This window comes from Procambarus clarkii, chromosome 60 (assembly GCF_040958095.1).
Source record: "Procambarus clarkii isolate CNS0578487 chromosome 60, FALCON_Pclarkii_2.0, whole genome shotgun sequence".
Lineage (NCBI taxonomy): Eukaryota > Metazoa > Arthropoda > Malacostraca > Decapoda > Cambaridae > Procambarus > Procambarus clarkii.
Genome location: NC_091209.1, coordinates 13691263 through 13709207, shown reverse-complemented (window position 1 = coordinate 13709207; position 17945 = coordinate 13691263). Strand labels below are relative to the sequence as shown.

The 17945-nt window shown below is 43.5% G+C and overlaps 1 protein-coding gene across 1 annotated transcript; it reads right to left on the bottom strand.

Annotated features, from left to right (window-relative positions):
• Nucleotides 1–182: 182 nt before the first annotated feature.
• Nucleotides 183–17816, bottom strand: LOC123766844 (glycoprotein-N-acetylgalactosamine 3-beta-galactosyltransferase 1). Its single transcript, XM_045756246.2, has 7 exons — nt 16834–17816; nt 12800–13429; nt 7898–8226; nt 5310–5467; nt 3588–3744; nt 2862–3004; nt 183–1110 (listed from the first exon to the last, which is right to left on the bottom strand). The coding sequence occupies exons 2-7, from the start codon at nt 12934–12936 to the stop codon at nt 916–918; spliced, it is 1119 nt and encodes a 372-aa protein (XP_045612202.2). The 5' UTR covers nt 12937–13429; nt 16834–17816; the 3' UTR covers nt 183–915.
• Between the last annotated feature and the right edge of the window lie 129 nt (nt 17817–17945).

Below are 17945 nucleotides of genomic sequence, written 5' to 3'. Positions count from 1 at the left end.
AACATGTCATCAACCATCTCCATCACACATCAACACGTCATCAACCATCCTCATCACACATCAACATGTCATCAACCATCACTGTCACACATCAACATATCATCAACCATCACTGTCACACATCAACATATCATCAACCATCTCTGTGATTAGGGTGAAATATTTTCTAAAATAAACAACAATAAAATAATTCGTTTTCAGTCATTCTTTTGACAATATAATTCCCGTTTTCTCGGGGACAGGCAGCCTGAACTTTGGCTTGACGAGGTCAAGGTGAACAGGGAGCACTAGGTGAAAGGAAACATGCCCAACCGTTTCTGCAGACTGGCTACGAGCTGCACCGACTGATTGGATTAATTAATGAGCTTTATGTTTACAGATACAGTCATTTTACAGTTATATTTACATGAGCACTGCTCAGTACAGTACATCAGGTCCAGAGTCACTGCTGGAAAGTCCTGCAAATCATTAGCGTCCAAATTCCGGCACTCCAAATGCATTCCAGTGTTAATTTAGCTTCGTCAATACCATTTTATTAGTATTATTATTTTCTACCACAATCGTGGCCAGTCATTTACAATGCTAACCAGTATATCTACATTTTCTTCTGTCCTCCATGCACAGGTTTAGAGAGCTGTTAAACATATAATTCAGTGATTTACTTACAATCAACCACAGGTGATTGTAGTGCTTTTAAAATGCTAATCTAACCTAAACACATAAATACACATTACCAGTGTGTGTTAGGGAATAACCCCCTGCGGTCACAGCAATGAAAACGGATCCAGCAAACACAATTCCAGCTCTCCTCTCCTCTGGAAAGATTATCAGAGACTGGAAGTACTTCAGCTGGAGTCTGGACATCCACCGAGCTCCTGTCGTGGCCTGGACTCCCGAAGACGAACCGGAAGAGACTCAGCGCAGAGGCGGCGTTCGGGAGATTGAATGAGGGGACCCTACTGGAGGGTCGCGGATGTGATGGAAGGTCGAGGGGTTGATGGTGGTGGTGGTGGTGGGGTTGACGAGGTAGATGAGGTAGTAGAGGAGGTACATGGTCTCCGCGTCGACGTAGTGGAAACTGATGACCTCCTCGCTCAGCTCCGAGTAGCCCTACCGAGACACACAAGCGGTGGGGTTTGTAGTGAGGCTCGAGGATATCCTTGCCATCCCCCACTCAAACCTTCATCACCCCTAGTATAGTCCTCATCATCCTAGTTAAGTCTCCATCATCCTAGTTAAGTCTTCATCATCCTAGTTAAGTCTCCATCATCCTAGTTAAGTCTCCATCATCCTTTTTAAGTCTTCATCATCCTAGTTAAGTCTTCATCATCCTAGTTAAGTCTTCATCATCCTAGTTAAGTCTCCATCATCCTTTTTAAGTCTTCGTGATCATATTTAAGTCTTTATCGTCCCTTACAAGTCTCTTCCTGATCTTAGTTACTTCATCCCCCCCCCCTAGCTAAGTGTTCAACATAATAATGAGGTATTCAGCATCTCAACCATCTTCACCATTACTTCCCTGCCCCGTCCCTAACCCTCATCCTGACCTCCCTTCCCAGTGCTATATTGTCGTGATGGCTTGGCGCTTTCTCCTGACAGTTCCCTTCCCTCAACCATTTTCACATCTACGCCTTACATCACCTTCCCCCCACCCCACCACTCATATTTCTCATCACCTCTCCCCCCCCCACCACTCATATTTCTCATTACCTCCCCCCCCACCACTCATATTTCTCATCACCTCCCCCCCCCACCCCCTCCCTCAGAGAAAACTGGTAGTCTAAACACTGAACAGCATTAAACACACTCGAGCACATGAACTTCATCACAGGACAAGTAACAACGATAAAAAGCCAAATGACACTGGCTATCATCCACACGACTCTCCCTCAGCTCCTCCCGCTCCTTGGCTAGCAGCTGCTCTAGGCAGGAAAATGTGACTACAACAAACAAATCTAACAATGAATTTAGCTCAAGATGCAGCAGGTTAAATTGGGGCCAATTTACTAAGCATAGGAGCTTTCAGAGCATCCTGAAGTTGAATGAGAAATATGGAACCTCCATAAAGGTTCCTTTATGGAGGTTCCCCCCAGTGGATCCTTCATTGGCGGGACCAAAGAGCCGCAGCTCAACCCCCGCAAGCACAATTACGTGAGAAAAGATCTTATGCTCCCGTCACCTTCTCCACAGTGATGGCAGCCTATCATTGATTTCCGAGGCCCCGGTAGGCCCGTGCCCTAAAATCACAGGCTGACATGTGAAACTTTTAGAAATTGTTCCTAGCCTAATCGTCCAGCCCCTTCAACGTAGGGAATATGAGGTTGTGGGAGGGGCGTCAGAGGTAGTACTACTGGTTGACAGAGCCTGAGTGCATGGCGGGAATTGTGTGAAACCCGGACTTTCAAGCCTCCTGATTCCCCATCCAAATCCTCTTCAAGAATTTCCTCTCCCCATCCTTCTTCCTACCCTAGCATTTTCCAAGCTCTTTGGACATCGGACTAGCAGAGTCACGAGGAGAGACTCAGGGGCCAGATTCACGAAAGCACTTACGCAAGCACTTACGAACATGTACATCTTTTCTCAATCTTTGGCGGCTTTGTTTACAATTATTAAACAGTTAATGAGCTCCGAAGCACCAGGAAGCTGTTTATAACAATAACAACAGTTGAATGGGAAGTTTTCATGCTTGTAAACTGTTTAATAAATATAACCAAAGCCGTCAAAGATTGAGGAAAGATGTACACGTTCGTAAGTGCTTGCGTAAGTGCTTTCGTGAATCTGGCCCCAGGCCTCCATTTACTGAGATTCGTGAGGGGGAAACTCACAGAGACTCTACCTTACGGAATTCTATTTTTACTCACAAATTTATAGGGATAGATGGATATCTTCTTGAGCCAGAGATGAAAGAAGCTGTTCTCCTGGCGAGGGTCGATCAGCTGTTGAGGAGGGTACACGTGGAACCTCTGTCGACCCGCAGAGTCCCGGGAGTCGAGGAGCTCCACACCTGTCAAAGGGGACACCTGTCACTACCTCGCACAACTGTTAAGGGAACAACTTGTCGTCACTCCACATGACGTGTGGAAAGCAACAGCAGCGATGGTTGGGTCATGTAGCGTCATGACATTAATAATAATTGTGTTTACGTTGTGAGTATATTCAACACCCCTTAAGGAGCTCCCCAAAGGATAAAATCTAAGGGAAGCTGCTACAAATAGCAGCTTCCCTCATCACCTGAGGGAAGGAGGATGCCATGATTACTCATTTCCCTCATTACGAAGGGTGGGTCAATGAGTAGACTCATTAATCCCGTATTGAATCCTAACACGACTACAGAACATGAAAGCAGAGAATATATATACTGCCTCCACCCAGCCCATGCCGGAGGGACCTCATAGCACTCTCACCTTCCCGGGACTAAGCTTCACCTATGGCAACAAGCTCCCCTATGACTCCCCCGTGGGGTTCCCGTGCTAGGTGGACGGGAACCTAGGATCACCTAGACCACCTCCGTTTGCCGTTCATTAGAAGATATAGTTTCACCTGAACCACCTGGTCCGGCACCCAAAGCCGCGAGTGACGTCACGCACCCACGAATGATAAACACGAGGCCATGTTGACATCCTCGTTGAGGCCGAGTTCGAGGTTGTCCTTGCACGCTCGGGCCTGCAGTCCCTCCTCGACCAGCCTGGTGACGGCGCCCCGGCTCAACACGTACCCAGCGCCCCCGTTGAGGTAGGTCTTCCCCTGGGGAGGCAAGAGCAAAAATATTCACTCAGCAGGAAGAGTGCTTTGTGCTCGGGGAAAATATGTGTGTTCACTTGCCAGCGAAGAGGGCGCTCCTTAAATGCTAAATCATATTGAAAATAATTGGTAAAACTATATGTAACTAAATGAACAAATCCACAAGGGCCGTGACGAGGATTGTGGATTTGTTCATTTGATGCATCACGTTAGTGTGATTTCTGTGTGTCTATATGTAACTAGCTCACTACATATGTAAATTGCGCAGCTCGGAGACTCTTGATGTCCAGTTCTTGAACCCACTGTACTATAAAAGATTATTGATATTTATACATTAAACTATGTAACTATCTTATCAAGACTTTAACTTGCTTATCTAAATTAATATTAATGTTAGGCTTCAGTTCCTGAGTCCATTATGTGCCTTTGTAACCTATCCCACTACCACCCACGGGATGGGTATGGGGCGCATGATAAAGAAACCTGTCCTCTTAAAAAGAACGTCGCTTTTGGCCGTTTGCCCGTATGGCCGAATATGGACGTAATTTGAAAATGAAAAAAAAATGAAAATAAATTTAGGATTTTTTTTTTCAACAACAGTAAGTTAAGGGTCCTCTGATAGGTAGGTGGGGAGGAAATTATCATAAAGTTTCAAAACGGTATGAGAAACGTTAATGAAAAGTTTCCTCTTCTAAGCTTGCCGAGTAAGCCGGAGGACTCAAACAGAAAACGGAACAGTACGTCACTTTTGTGAGTCGATTTCATTTCAAATTACGTCCAAATTTGGCCATAGCGCGCATACCAGCCAAAAGTGACGTTATTTTTATGAGGACGGGTTGGATAAATGACCAACATCTTACAACATTAAATAAACATCTAACTTCCCTCATCCAAAATCATCTCCCATAGTCATGATGTATCAAGAAAGGCTTCAGTTTTAACGAATGTAAAATGAATACTTCTATTGTTAAGACCTGAAACGATATTAATCTAGAACGACCCTAGTATGATATATTCAAGAACGGACCCTAGAATGATATGCTTAGTATACTTTAACATATTCCCCAGTATGCTCTAGAACGGACCGCAGCATGACACTTCCAAACCTTATAACTTATATTCGACGTTTTCATCGTCCTATCTGAAGCTTTAAATGTCATATTAACGTTGTATTTGAAGTTTTCAATATCATGTCAGCATTATATCTGAAACATTATACGGGGCGGCCCCAGTGTCCTGGGAGGGTGGACGGGGCGGCCCCAGTGCCCTGGGAGGGTGGACGGGGCGGCCCCAGTGCCCTGGGAGGGTGGACAGGGCGGCCCCAGTGTCCTGGGAGAGTGGACGGGGCGGCCCCAGTGTCCTGGGAGGGTGGACGGGGCGGCCCCAGTGCCCTGGGAGAGTGGATGGGGCGGCCCCAGTGCCCTGGGAGGGTAGACGGGGCGGCCCCAGTGCCCTGGGAGGGTGGACGGGGCGGCCCCAGTGTCCTGGGAGGGTGGACGGGACGGCCCCAGTGTCCTGGGAGGGTGGACCCTGGGTAAGCCCCCCGAGGGCCCACACCAACAACTCACAGTCTCCCAGGTGCGGAGGTGAACACCTGAGGCCAGGGGCTGGTCGGGGTCCAGGGCGCTGAGAGCCGCCTGAAGATGCTCCACCACCAGGAAGGTGTCGTCGTCGGCCTTCACCACCCAGTCGAACTCCTCCCGGTGCCCATACGCCCACTGGAACCCTGTAGTTAGGTGGTCAGTGTTAGACAGTGTACCATCTAGTTTATGACTGGCAAGCATCCGAACATCACGAAGAAAACTCGTACTAGAAATATGACCAATAGGGAACTCGTATTCATAGCCATAGGAGAGTTATCATGATGAGCCCTTAAGTTTATACTTCAGCTTGACATTGCCAAGTACTCATAAACAATGCCCAAATGCTCGTTAATTCTCTCACAGCCCCCGCTTCTGTGGCAAGTTAAGTCCACAACGGGCTCACCATAGCCCGTGCTACTTGCAACTCTTGGTTCCCAGTAGCTCAATCTAAATCAAACGACAACAAGCTCGTTAATCCAGCCGCCAAACTGTTGACGCCTACGACTGTGATCGGGAATTAGAGCTGACGGTTTAGAATGATGGAAGAAGCTTCCCAGAGCCTCTCTCTCTCTCTCTCTCTCTCTCTCTCTCTCTCTCTCTCTCGTCGCTGTAGACATCAATCCCTCATGACATTTCACACTCTGCATATTGCAACATGTGATCAATACGAGACCTTGCAGGCCGTAGTTAATCATTCCCACCCGCTTCCCCTTAACCACGGTCTATTATAACGAGAACTATTACAACAGCAGGGCAAACAACTATATCAGCTGAATCCGTCTCTCAGGACAGAATAGATTTCAATCGCCATTATTATTTGACAGGATGGGTTTGTAGGGGTAATCCTTCTGTCACTTAGAATATATTGTTTACCTAGGCTACGATAGGCTGTATACTTGTCTTGTCTGGGTCAGGAGAGGTCTTATCAACTATCCCTTCCTAGTCTATAATACTAGGTACACTATGCCCCTTGGGTAGTGTTGAGTATACCATCTAGTATACTGTACACTCACACTGATGCCATCAACCTTCAAAATTATCACATTAACATGAGATACAATGCTTTTAAAATGTTGCAACAGAAATTTCCCAGTAATAACCAAGTGTATATTTAAGGTGTTACGAAATCATGTCGACTTAGGCTACATTTATTAAACAGTCTACGAGCTCCGAAGCGCTACGAGATCGTCCACAACAATAACCTTGGGTCAAGAACAACACTGTAGCGTTCAGGAGCTCGTAAGGGGCTTAATAAAAACACAAAAAGCTGATATGATCGATGAAAGATGTACAAGTTTCGTCGATGAATTTTTGGCCCCTGGAGCCTGTTAGCGTCACAGACACAGTCAGGCGAGAATGCGTGGCCACGTCTGTGGTAGAAAATAATAATAATAATAATAATAAAAAGTCAGGCGAGAGCAGGTGGTGGTGTTACAAATATAAGTCAATAGTTTATTTGTGTAAAAGTACATATATATGGAGTTAATTTTAAACGACCACAGACGAGTAGTAACCACCTTATGTTGGCCAATTGGCCTTTTGATGTTGCCTTAATTCTCAGGTGTTTGTGTTCTTATATATTTCAAGTTTCCGATATAGAAAGCGGTAATTTGGCTGTCACATTTAAGCTAGGGAGTCACATCTTGGTAGGTTAGGTCAGAAGAGAACTGTAATCTGAAAGTATCCGAAGGTTCGAGGGGTAAGGAGCCCTTTGCCTTGAGGAAAAAATAAATCCTGCCTTGCTTTCTTAACCTTCTAAATTATCCATTAAGAAAAGACGCTTCGATATATCATCCCTTCGACCGTGGATGGGCATCTTATAGGGTATATTGACCATCATGCTGTCTTCTCCGAGTGTCCTGACCTTTGTTGACCTTGCTTCTACACCTTGGACTGTTGTTGACCAGACCACACACTAGAAGGTGAAGGGACGACGACGTTTCGGTCCGTCCTGGACCATTCTCAAGTCGATTGATGCAAAATCGACATTCTCGATCGTCAACATTCTTCAGCGACGTTATTGTGACTCATCGCCCACCTTGGACTGTTGTCTTGTAATCGTATGCCTGAATACATGTCGGGATACAGGCCAGGATACATGCCAGGACGCTGAGTGAAGTGGAAAGCTTATAGTAAGTTGCAGAGTCAGCATGGCTCCTGACGGTCAGCGACCGCCTTGGCTTAAATGCATGAGTCGCGATAATGACAGCTGACGTGCTGCGTTCATAGCTGGCGTCACCCCGTCCACCTACCCCTGTCACACCCGTCCACCTACCTCTGTCACCCCGTCCACTACCTCTGTCACCCCAGTCCACCTACCTCTGTCACCCCGTCCACTACCTCTGTCACCCCGTCCACCTACCTCTGTCACCCCGTCCACCTGTCTCTGTCACACACACACCATCATTTCCCCATGGAAACCTCACATGTATTTTCAACTTGAATGAACCACCAGTATTTCGATCACCTGCGGACCACTAGAGTAAACCTCTGCCACCCAACCTTACTCTGGGTAGTACTCTTCTTGATTGACCTCTTCCCCCCCCCACAAGTACTGACCTCGAAGTACTGACCTTGGGTGACCTTGTCCCACAGCTGGTCGTAGGAGCGAGCCCCTGGTGTGAGGAGTATGCGAGGGAGACGAGGATCCGGGCGCGTGGTCAGGAAGACGGCCAAGCTGCATCTCTGGGCCCAGGTCGAGGCTACGTGGACCGCCCGCTCCTGGTGGTAGTGGGGCGTCGTGACGATCAGGCATAATATCCGAGGCCCCCCGTCTGTCTTCCCCCTGTACCGTCCTCCGCCTGTCTCACTCTCGGCGGTGTTGCCGTCGCTGGTGTTAGACTTGGGTGGACGGCGCTGGACGGGCAGCGGACTCGACGGGAGCAGCGCCAGCACGTACTCGCTGCAGGCATGGTTCATCTAGTTTAGGCAACGCCAGACAGACAGACAGACAACGCTAGACAGACAGGTAACGCCAGACAGACAACACAAGATAGACACATAACGCCAAATACATGGTTTTAAGGTCAAAATGACAGAGGTTTTTCCTAACAGCAAACGAAAAATATATTAGTTCTCCCCATTTGACTAAGCTAGTCATGGAAAATACTGGAGGGCCAGGTCCCAAATGTACACAGTAAAATAACAACAACACACCAGTTGATAGCCGGTTGAAAGGTAGGGCCAAAGAGCCAAAGCTCAACCCCCGCAAGCACAACTAGATGAGTACATACTGGAGTGAACGATACGGAAGAAAATGCAGAACAGAGAACACTGTATGAACATCAGAGGTCCACGGCTGTTCAGTATCCTCCCAGCAAGTATAAGAAATATTGTCGGAACAAAAGTGGAAGTCTTCAGGAAAAAACTGGATTGTTTTCTGTAAGTGCCGGACCAACCGGGCTATGATGGATACGTGGGCCTGCGGGCCTCTCCAAGCAACATCCTGTTGGACCAAGCTCTCACTAATCAAGCCTGGCTCCGGGCCGGGATTGGGGAGGCAGAAAGAATAGGAGGAATGAAGGGAAATAGAATGGGAACAAGGGAAAAATATGCAGAGTGAATGGGTGGGTGGGAGAGATGCGGAGAGAAAAAAACAGAGATAGAGAGAGGGAGAGAATAAACAAATCCACAAGGGCCGTGACGAGGATTCGAACCTACCTCCGGGGAAATCACTAGTGTGATTTCCCAAGTAGTTTTGCAGGGGGGGGGGGGGGGAATCAGCCCCACTGTTCGGGCGAAACCTCGACACTCACAGCCAACAATGTTCATATTTTATATTATTAATGATCTAGACGGTACTAAAAAAATACACAAACTTAAGCGTTTAGGCCTACATTAGGTCTAAGAAAGCGTATATTAGGCCTAGGTTTACTTGGACAGGTTAGGTTCCGTTCTTTATATACTTTTTAAAATGGCTTTCTTTGTCATTTGGGCTAATTCAATAATATAAATATATATATATATATATATATATATATATATATATATATATATATATATATATATATATATATATATATATATATATATATATATGTCGTACCTAGTAGCCAGAACGCACTTCTCAGCCTACTATGCAAGGCCTAATTTGCCTAATATGCTAAGTTTTCATGAATTAATTGTTTTTCGACTACCTAACCTACCTAACCTAACCTAACCTAACTTTTTCGGCTACCAAACCTAACCTAACCTATAAAGATAAGTTAGGTTAGGTTAGGTAGGGTTGGTTAGGTTCGGTCATATATCTACGTTAATTTTAACTCCAATAAAAAAAATTGACCTCATACATAATGAAATGGGTAGCTTTTATCATTTCATAAGCAAAAAATTAGAGAAAATATATTAATTCAGGAAAACTTGGCTTATTAGGCAAATCGGGCCTTGCAAAGTAGGCTGAGAAGTGCGTTCTGGCTACTAGGTACGACATATATATATATATATATATATATATATATATATATATATATATATATATATATATATATATATATATATATATATATATATGTCGTACCTAGTAGCCAGAACTCACTTCTCAGCCTACTATGCAAGGCCTGATTTGCCTAATAAGCCTAGTTTTCATGAATTAATATATTTTCTCTAATTTTTTCTTATGAAATGATAAAGCTACCCATTTCATTATGTATGAGGTCAATTTTTTTTATTGGCGTTAAAATTAACGTAGATATATGACCGAACCTAACCAACCCTACCTAACCTAACCTAACCTATCTTTATAGGTTTGGTTAGGTTAGGTAGCCGAAAAAGTTAGGTTAGGTAGTCGAAAAAACATTAATTCATGAAAACTTGGCTTATTAGGCAAATCGGGCCTTGCATAGTAGGCTGAGAAGTGCGTTCTGGCTACTAGGTACGACATACATATATATATATATATATATATATATATATATATATATATATATATATATATATATATATATATATATATATATGTCGTACCTAGTATATATATATATATACGTGGTACGTGCCACATATAGTAGGTGGCCTTGCATAGTAGGCCGAGAAGTGCGTTCTGGCTACTAGGTACGACATATATATATATATATATATATATATATATATATATATATATATATATATATATATATATATATATATATATATATATAACCTATGAAGATAGGTTAGGTTAGGTTAGGTAGGGTTGGTTAGGTTCGGTCATATATCTACGTTAATTTTAACTCCAATTAAAAAAAATCGACCTCATACATAATGAAATGGGTAGCTTTATCATTTCATAAGAAAAAATTAGCGAAAATATATTAATTCAGGAAAACTTGGCTTATTAGGCAAATCGGGCCTTGCATAGTAGGCTGAGAAGTGCGTTCTGGCTACTAGGTACGACATATATATATATATATATATATATATGTCGTACCTAGTAGCCAGAACTCACTTTTTGGCCTACTATTCAAGGCCCGATTTGCCTAATAAGCCAAGTTTTCCTGAATTAATATATTTTCTCTAATTTTTTTCTTATGAAATGATAAAGCTACCCATTTCATCATGTATGAGGTCAATTTTTTTTTATTGGAGTTAAAATTAACGTAGATATATGACCAAACCTAACCAACCCTACCTAACCTAACCTAACCTATCTTTATAGGTTAGGTTAGGTTAGGTAGCCAAAAAAGTTAGGTTAGGTTAGGTTAGGTAGGTTAGGTAGTCGAAAAATAATTAATTCATGAAAACTTGGCTTACTAGGCAAATCGGGCCTTGCATAGTAGGCTGAGAAGTGCGTTCTGGCTACTAGGTACGACATATATATATATATATATATATATATATATATATATATATATATATATATATATATATATATATATATATATATATATATACTCAGGGAACCAAAACACACGTACTATGCTCGGGCAAATGTGGTAATATCTTTACTGAGAGGTAGCCTACTGACTGTATGTGCTGAGAGAGGCAGCCTACTGACTGTATGTGTTGAGAGAGGCAGCCTACTGACTGTATGTGCTGAGAGAGGCAGCCTACTGACTGTATGTGTTGAGAGAGGTAGCCTACTGACTGTATGTGCTGAGAGAGGCAGCCTACTGACTGTATGTGTTGAGAGAGGCAGCCTACTGACTGTATGTGCTGAGAGAGGTAGCCTACTGACTGTATGTGTTGAGAGAGGCAGCCTACTGACTGTATGTGTTGAGAGAGGCAGCCTACTGACTGTATGTGCTGAGAGAGGTAGCCTACTGACTGTATGTGTTGAGAGAGGCAGCCTACTGACTGTATGTGTTGAGAGAGGCAGCCTACTGACTGTATGTGTTGAGAGAGGCAGCCTACTGACTGTATGTGTTGAGAGAGGCAGCCTACTGACTGTATGTGTTGAGAGAGGCAGCCTACTGACTGTATGTGCTGAGAGAGGCAGCCTACTGACTGTATGTGCTGAGAGAGGCAGCCTACTGACTGTATGTGTTGAGAGAGGCAGCCTACTGACTGTATGTGTTGAGAGAGGCAGCCTACTGACTGTATGTGCTGAGAGAGGCAGCCTACTGACTGTATGTGTTGAGAGAGGCAGCCTACTGACTGTATGTGTTGAGAGAGGCAGCCTACTGACTGTATGTGTTGAGAGAGGCAGCCTACTGACTGTATGTGTTGAGAGAGGCAGCCTACTGACTGTATGTGCTGAGAGAGGCAGCCTACTGACTGTATGTGCTGAGAGAGGCAGCCTACTGACTGTATGTGCTGAGAGAGGCAGCCTACTGACTGTATGTGCTGAGAGAGGCAGCCTACTGACTGTATGTGCTGAGAGAGGCAGCCTACTGACTGTATGTGCTGAGAGAGGCAGCCTACTGACTGGTGGATTACGACCGTAACTATTAGCTGAGGCGTAATTGACTGTTAAGGATATTATAACTGTGACAAACTGGAAGCTTAAGTGTCAGGAAAATATGGATACTGACTGAAAGATGTGGATACTGACTGAAAGATGTGGATACTGACTGAAAGATAAAGATATTCACTGAAAGATAAGGATACTAACTGAAAGATAAGGATACTGACTGAAAGATAAGGATACTGACTGAAAGAGAAGGATACTGATTGAAAGAGAAGGATACTGACTGAAAGATAAGGATACTGACTGAAAGATAAGGATACTGACAGGGTTAGAATACTGACAGAAAGAGAAGGATACTGAGTATTCAGTCGTCCATTCAGTATCGACTGGAAGATACTGACTGGACGCTAAGTATACTGCCTTGAAGCTAAGAATACTGACTGGAAGCTTAGGATACTGACTGGAAGCTAAGGATACTGACTGGAAGATAAGGACGCTGAAGATAACAATACTAACTGAAACATAAGGATGGTGACTGGAAGATATATCGATTGTGAGAGAAGGATATGGATTGGAAATGAATGATAGTGACTGGAAGAGAAGGGTAGTGACCAGAAGAGAAGTATTGTGACTGGAAGATAAGACTACTGACTGGTAGGCGTAGATGAGGAGAGCGAGGTGGTGCAGGAGGAGGATGGTAGAGACGGCGAGGAAGAGGGTAAGGAAGGTGGTGTAGCGGGGGCGGCGTCTCAACAGACGCCCCATCACAAACACCCCCGTCTCCATCATCCTGTCTTCCTCCTTCCTGTCTCCTACGACGGCGTCTTCCTCCTTCCTGTCTCCTACGACGGCTTCGTCCGCCTTCCTGTCTCCTACCACGCCTTCTTTTCTCGTATTCTGTCTTCTACGAAAGCTTCATTTTCCTTTTCCTTCTGTATCGAAGGGTATTTGCTAGTAGTGAATATGGATTAATATTTGTTCTCAATCAATGATGTGGTGAGGTGTGGTGTCGTAGCCTCGTATTGCGGTGGCTTGATGGTGCAGCAGTCTGGTGTCGTAGCCTCGTGTTGTCGTAGCCTCTTGTTGTCGTAGCTTCATGTGTCGTAGCCTCATGTGTCATAGCCTCGTGTTGTCGTAGCCTCATATGTCGTAGCCTCATATGTCGTAGCCTCAAGTATTGTAGCCTCTTGTCGTAGCCTCGTGTGTCGTAGCCTCAAGTGTCGTAGCCTCTTGTCGTAGCCCAGTTGTAGCCAGGCACAGATGACAGTATCGTCTTCACGTTCTGAGGAGGAATTACTTGTATCAAGATATGTTTGTTTTCGTTTATGTACCTATAAAGAGAAATGCATATTGTGTAGACAATCTTGCCCAAAACTACAAATATTTACACTAATGGGAGAGTTACACTGTTCAAAATGGCGTAATTTTGTTCCTGTAAGATCATTATTAAGAGATATTCATGAAAATGAAAATGTTACCACAACAACACCTTACTGATGTTGTTGTGGCGTATACTGATGTATACAATGTATTGTACCAACAAGTATACTTTCTCCGTTGACATGGTTCAGGACTAAGGTACCGTATACTCTCAGTGTGTGTATTATACACCGATAAGTGAGGTAAACTCCCTGGATATATATATGTACCTTATCAGGGTAATAAAGAATTCACATCAACTGATATGAAACTTTGTTGATGACGGGTTTATATATGGAAATATAGTTTAGATTGTTTGGTAAAGAAGTGAATTGATAATGGTTCCCCGAATATTGTTTACCATTCATGCCTAGAGTTTGTTTATGATTTGTTAGCCACATTATAGTGCACACACACACACAAATAAATAAATAAATAAATATATATATATATATATATATATATATATATATATATATATATATATATATATATATATATATATGTATATATATATATATATATATATATATATATATATATATATATATATATATATATATGATGTTTTGTTGACACAGGAATATAAACACCAAAGGTGTAGGTCGCTCCTCGGTGTATATACAAGGGTCCTGGACCATATTCAGGGAGGATGAATGCTTGCTGGCTGATCACCAAGTTATTACGGCGGCTTATATAATAATCCTTCAGAGGTTGATAGGCCTTGACCTTGAGTCTAACACTAAACCATCGTTATTGCACTTAATGCAATCAAGTAACAAGAGAAAATATATCCAGAATGTAACTTAGAAAACGGACCCGGAACAGGACTCAAACCTCGAGTTTTCATCGAAATTCGAACCCAAACAGGAAATAAGTCACGGGTTGTCCTGTATAACTCACGGGAACACGAACCTGTCGTGTTCCGGACGAGCAACACACATCGTCAACCACTTATGTTGAGCACCAGCTCGGGAGTGCAAATAATCAATGGGTCGGTAGACGCTAGTGCTCCCAGCCTCTCATTATTGGCCAGTATATTTTCCACCTTCTGTCGATTCGTGATGGTTGAGAACGCAAGCCGTCCTCAGGCTTACGTTCATACGTTCATTCATTCTATCCAGCGGCCGACCCCCAAAGATTCACTCATCAATTTATATTCATTAGAAAATAAAATGAGCACAAGGATGTAATATTCCAAAGATGCACTCATCAATTTATATTCATTAGAAAATAAAATGAGCACAAGGATATAATTGTATCATCTAGAAGTAGAAACAGCGAGGCCCAGGAGCTGAAGCTCGACTTGCAAGCACAAATATTTAGGCAAGTTCATGGACATGTACTGATGGTAAGAGAGCAACAAACTATGCCCTCGCTGTGAAGGTTCAAAACATGCCCCCCCCCCCTGAGAAACAATGGGTTACGATCAATATTCACTAATGTATGTCACAGCCCTGGCGACAAGTGACACCATTTCATCCCCTCTCTATTTCTACTCCACTCTCACTATATCAAGCCCATCTTCCTCTGTATCTCTTGTTTATCTTCCCCCATCTCTCTCTCTGTCTTTCACTGTAACATTCTCTCCACATCTCCACTCTCCACATTTCTCTACTTCAGTTCAATTCATGCTTTTATTCTCAATTAGTTTAAAGTCTTGGTTTCTAAGTTTATTTTTTCACATCTTGCCCGAAACCGCTATGCTACTGGTTTTAAGGATAGTATATGCTTTATCTAGAAATCCAACATTCTCTGTGTAACTCATTGTGTATGCATGTACTTATCCCCTAAATAAAAAGGATCAATCAATCAATTATCTTCCTCAGTGCTTCCTACTCTGTCCTCAAGTACTGAGCGATAACCTTCACTGTGTTTGGGTAAGTGTTGACGTTTGTCTTGGTAATGTCTTCAACACGCCGATATCAAGAGAGAGACTACGTCTGTGAACATTCTTTGAAGCCTCATGCCATACCTTCAACACAAACTTGGGGAAACACAATACAAAATTCGTCAATTATGACGACCTTCATTGATAGAAATTTACAAAGCTAACACAAATTACTCAGACACCAGCTCTTATAATAATAATAATAATAATAATAATAATAATAATAATAATAATAATGTCATTATTATATAAAATTCAGAGGAAATTGTAAATGAATGACTTCTGAGGAAAGTTTTTCTTGCTTAGACAAAGAGAACAAAGGGTTTCATTATTTCAACGAGTTACTTCAGTAAAGTGGAGTATTTTGGGTGAACTGCAGCATGTTCTAGACAACTAGAGCATGCTGTCGATCGAATAAAAACGAGTAAATTAGTAATTATGTCCAAAGTAAGGTAACTATCAGAAAAGCGTACACCTGGTCTAATTATATGAAAGGGGCTATACGTAGAGAAGACTGGAGCTAGGCCACAAGGACCAGCCAGAGTCGGTGGTGGCTTAGCCCTCTGGCCCTCCCTGCACCAGACCACCCCTAGTGAATCGACGGCATGACTGGGGATGACTGGACGGAATGACAGGACCAGGTGAGCAGCATGTTGTTGTTGTTAAAGATTTGCTACCTGGAACAAAGTTCCAAGTAGCACGGGCTTTGGTGAGCCCGTAGTGCCTTAGGAAACTCCATATCTAACACTATCAACATTGTATGTTGATATATATATATATATATATATATATATATATATATATATATATATATATATATATATATATATATATATATATATTAGTATATTTTGGTAGCAGTCTTTCCTGTAGACATATATTATTAAATATGACCGAAAAAGTAAGATTAATAATTCTAACACGAATTTTCTCTATCTTTCTTACGTTTCTTTTCACTGTTGATGGTAATTCAAAGATCAATTCTCCAAAATTCATTATTTTGAATTTATTTTATTTGAAATAAAAATGAATTTTGGAGAATTGATCTTTGAATTATATATATATATATATATATATATATATATATATATATATATATATATATATATATATATATATATATATATACACATATATATATATATATATATATATATATATATATATATATATATATATATATATATATATATATATATATAACAAGTGGTGTTACTTCACTTGTTTCTCATCCTGGTAGGAATAGTCGTCGCTGTTATCATGGTAGAATGATAGATCGAATCAGAAAAAGCACACAAATATAATTGCAAATAAACAGGAATTATCGTCGTTAGTATGTTTGCTCGAGCAAGTCAACAAGCTGTATAGGCAGGTACCTCATCCGTCAGGTGAGGGGGAATGTCCGCCGCACTCTAGCTGAGGAAGACGGCTGCCTGTCACCACCACTCTAGCTGAGGAAGATGACTTCCTGTCACCACCACTCCAGCTGAGGAAGATGACTGCCTGTCACCACCACTCTAGCTGAGGAAGACGGCTGCCTGTCACCACCACTCTAGCTGAGGAAGATGACTTCCTGTCACCACCACTCTAGCTGAGTCTTCGACTGTCTGTCCGCCGCACTCTAGCTGAGGAAGACGGCTGCCTGTCACCACCACTCTAGCTGAGGAAGACGGCTGCCTGTCACCACCACTCTAGCTGAGGAAGATGACTTCCTGTCACCACCACTCCAGCTGAGGAAGATGACTGCCTGTCACCACCACTCTAGCTGAGGAAGACGGCTGCCTGTCACCACCACTAGCTGAGGAAGACGGCTGCCTGTCACCACCACTAGCTGAGGAAGACGGCTGCCTGTCACCACCACTAGCTGAGGAAGACGGCTGCCTGTCACCACCACTAGCTGAGGAAGACGGCTGCCTGTCACCACCACTAGCTGAGGAAGACGACTGCCTGTCACCCCCACAAGCTGAGGAAGACGGCTGCCTGTCACCACCACTAGCTGAGGAAGACGGCTGCCTGTCACCACCACTCTAGCTGAGGAAGACGGCTGCCTGTCACCACCACTCTAGCTGAGGAAGACGGCTGCCTGTCACCACCACTCTAGCTGAGGAAGACGGCTGCCTGTCACCACCACTCTAGCTGAGGAAGACGGCTGCCTGTCACCACCACTCTAGCTGAGGAAGACGGCTGCCTGTCACCACCACTCTAGCTGAGGAAGACGGCTGCCTGTCACCACCACTCTAGCTGAGGAAGACGACTGCCTGTCACCACCACTCCAGCTGAGGAAGACAGGCTGTGAGCACATCACGCTGGATCAGGGAGAGAGAGAGACAAGCCGTCCGCACCACTCCGACTCAGGCACAACACTAAACACTGTAGCTGGCGCTGCTGGCGCTGCTGGCGCTGCTGGCGGAACATGTAAAGCGACAGTTTCCAAACGGCGCAAAATGCCCGTCGAATTACCAGCAAACTTTCCGGTATCTGCATCAAC

Bases quoted from the DNA above. Each gene is read 5' to 3' on its own strand.
- LOC123766844 (XM_045756246.2), bottom strand. From the start codon at position 12,936: ATGATGGAGACGGGGGTGTTTGTGATGGGGCGTCTGTTGAGACGCCGC. The intron at 3,745-5,309 runs GTGAGTTGTTGG...TTGCCTCCCCAG, and splicing joins ACCTCCGCACCTGGGAGACT to GGGAAGACCTACCTCAACGG. The intron at 1,111-2,861 runs GTGAGTAAAAAT...GTGTCTCGGTAG, and splicing joins CCATCTATCCCTATAAATTT to GGCTACTCGGAGCTGAGCGA.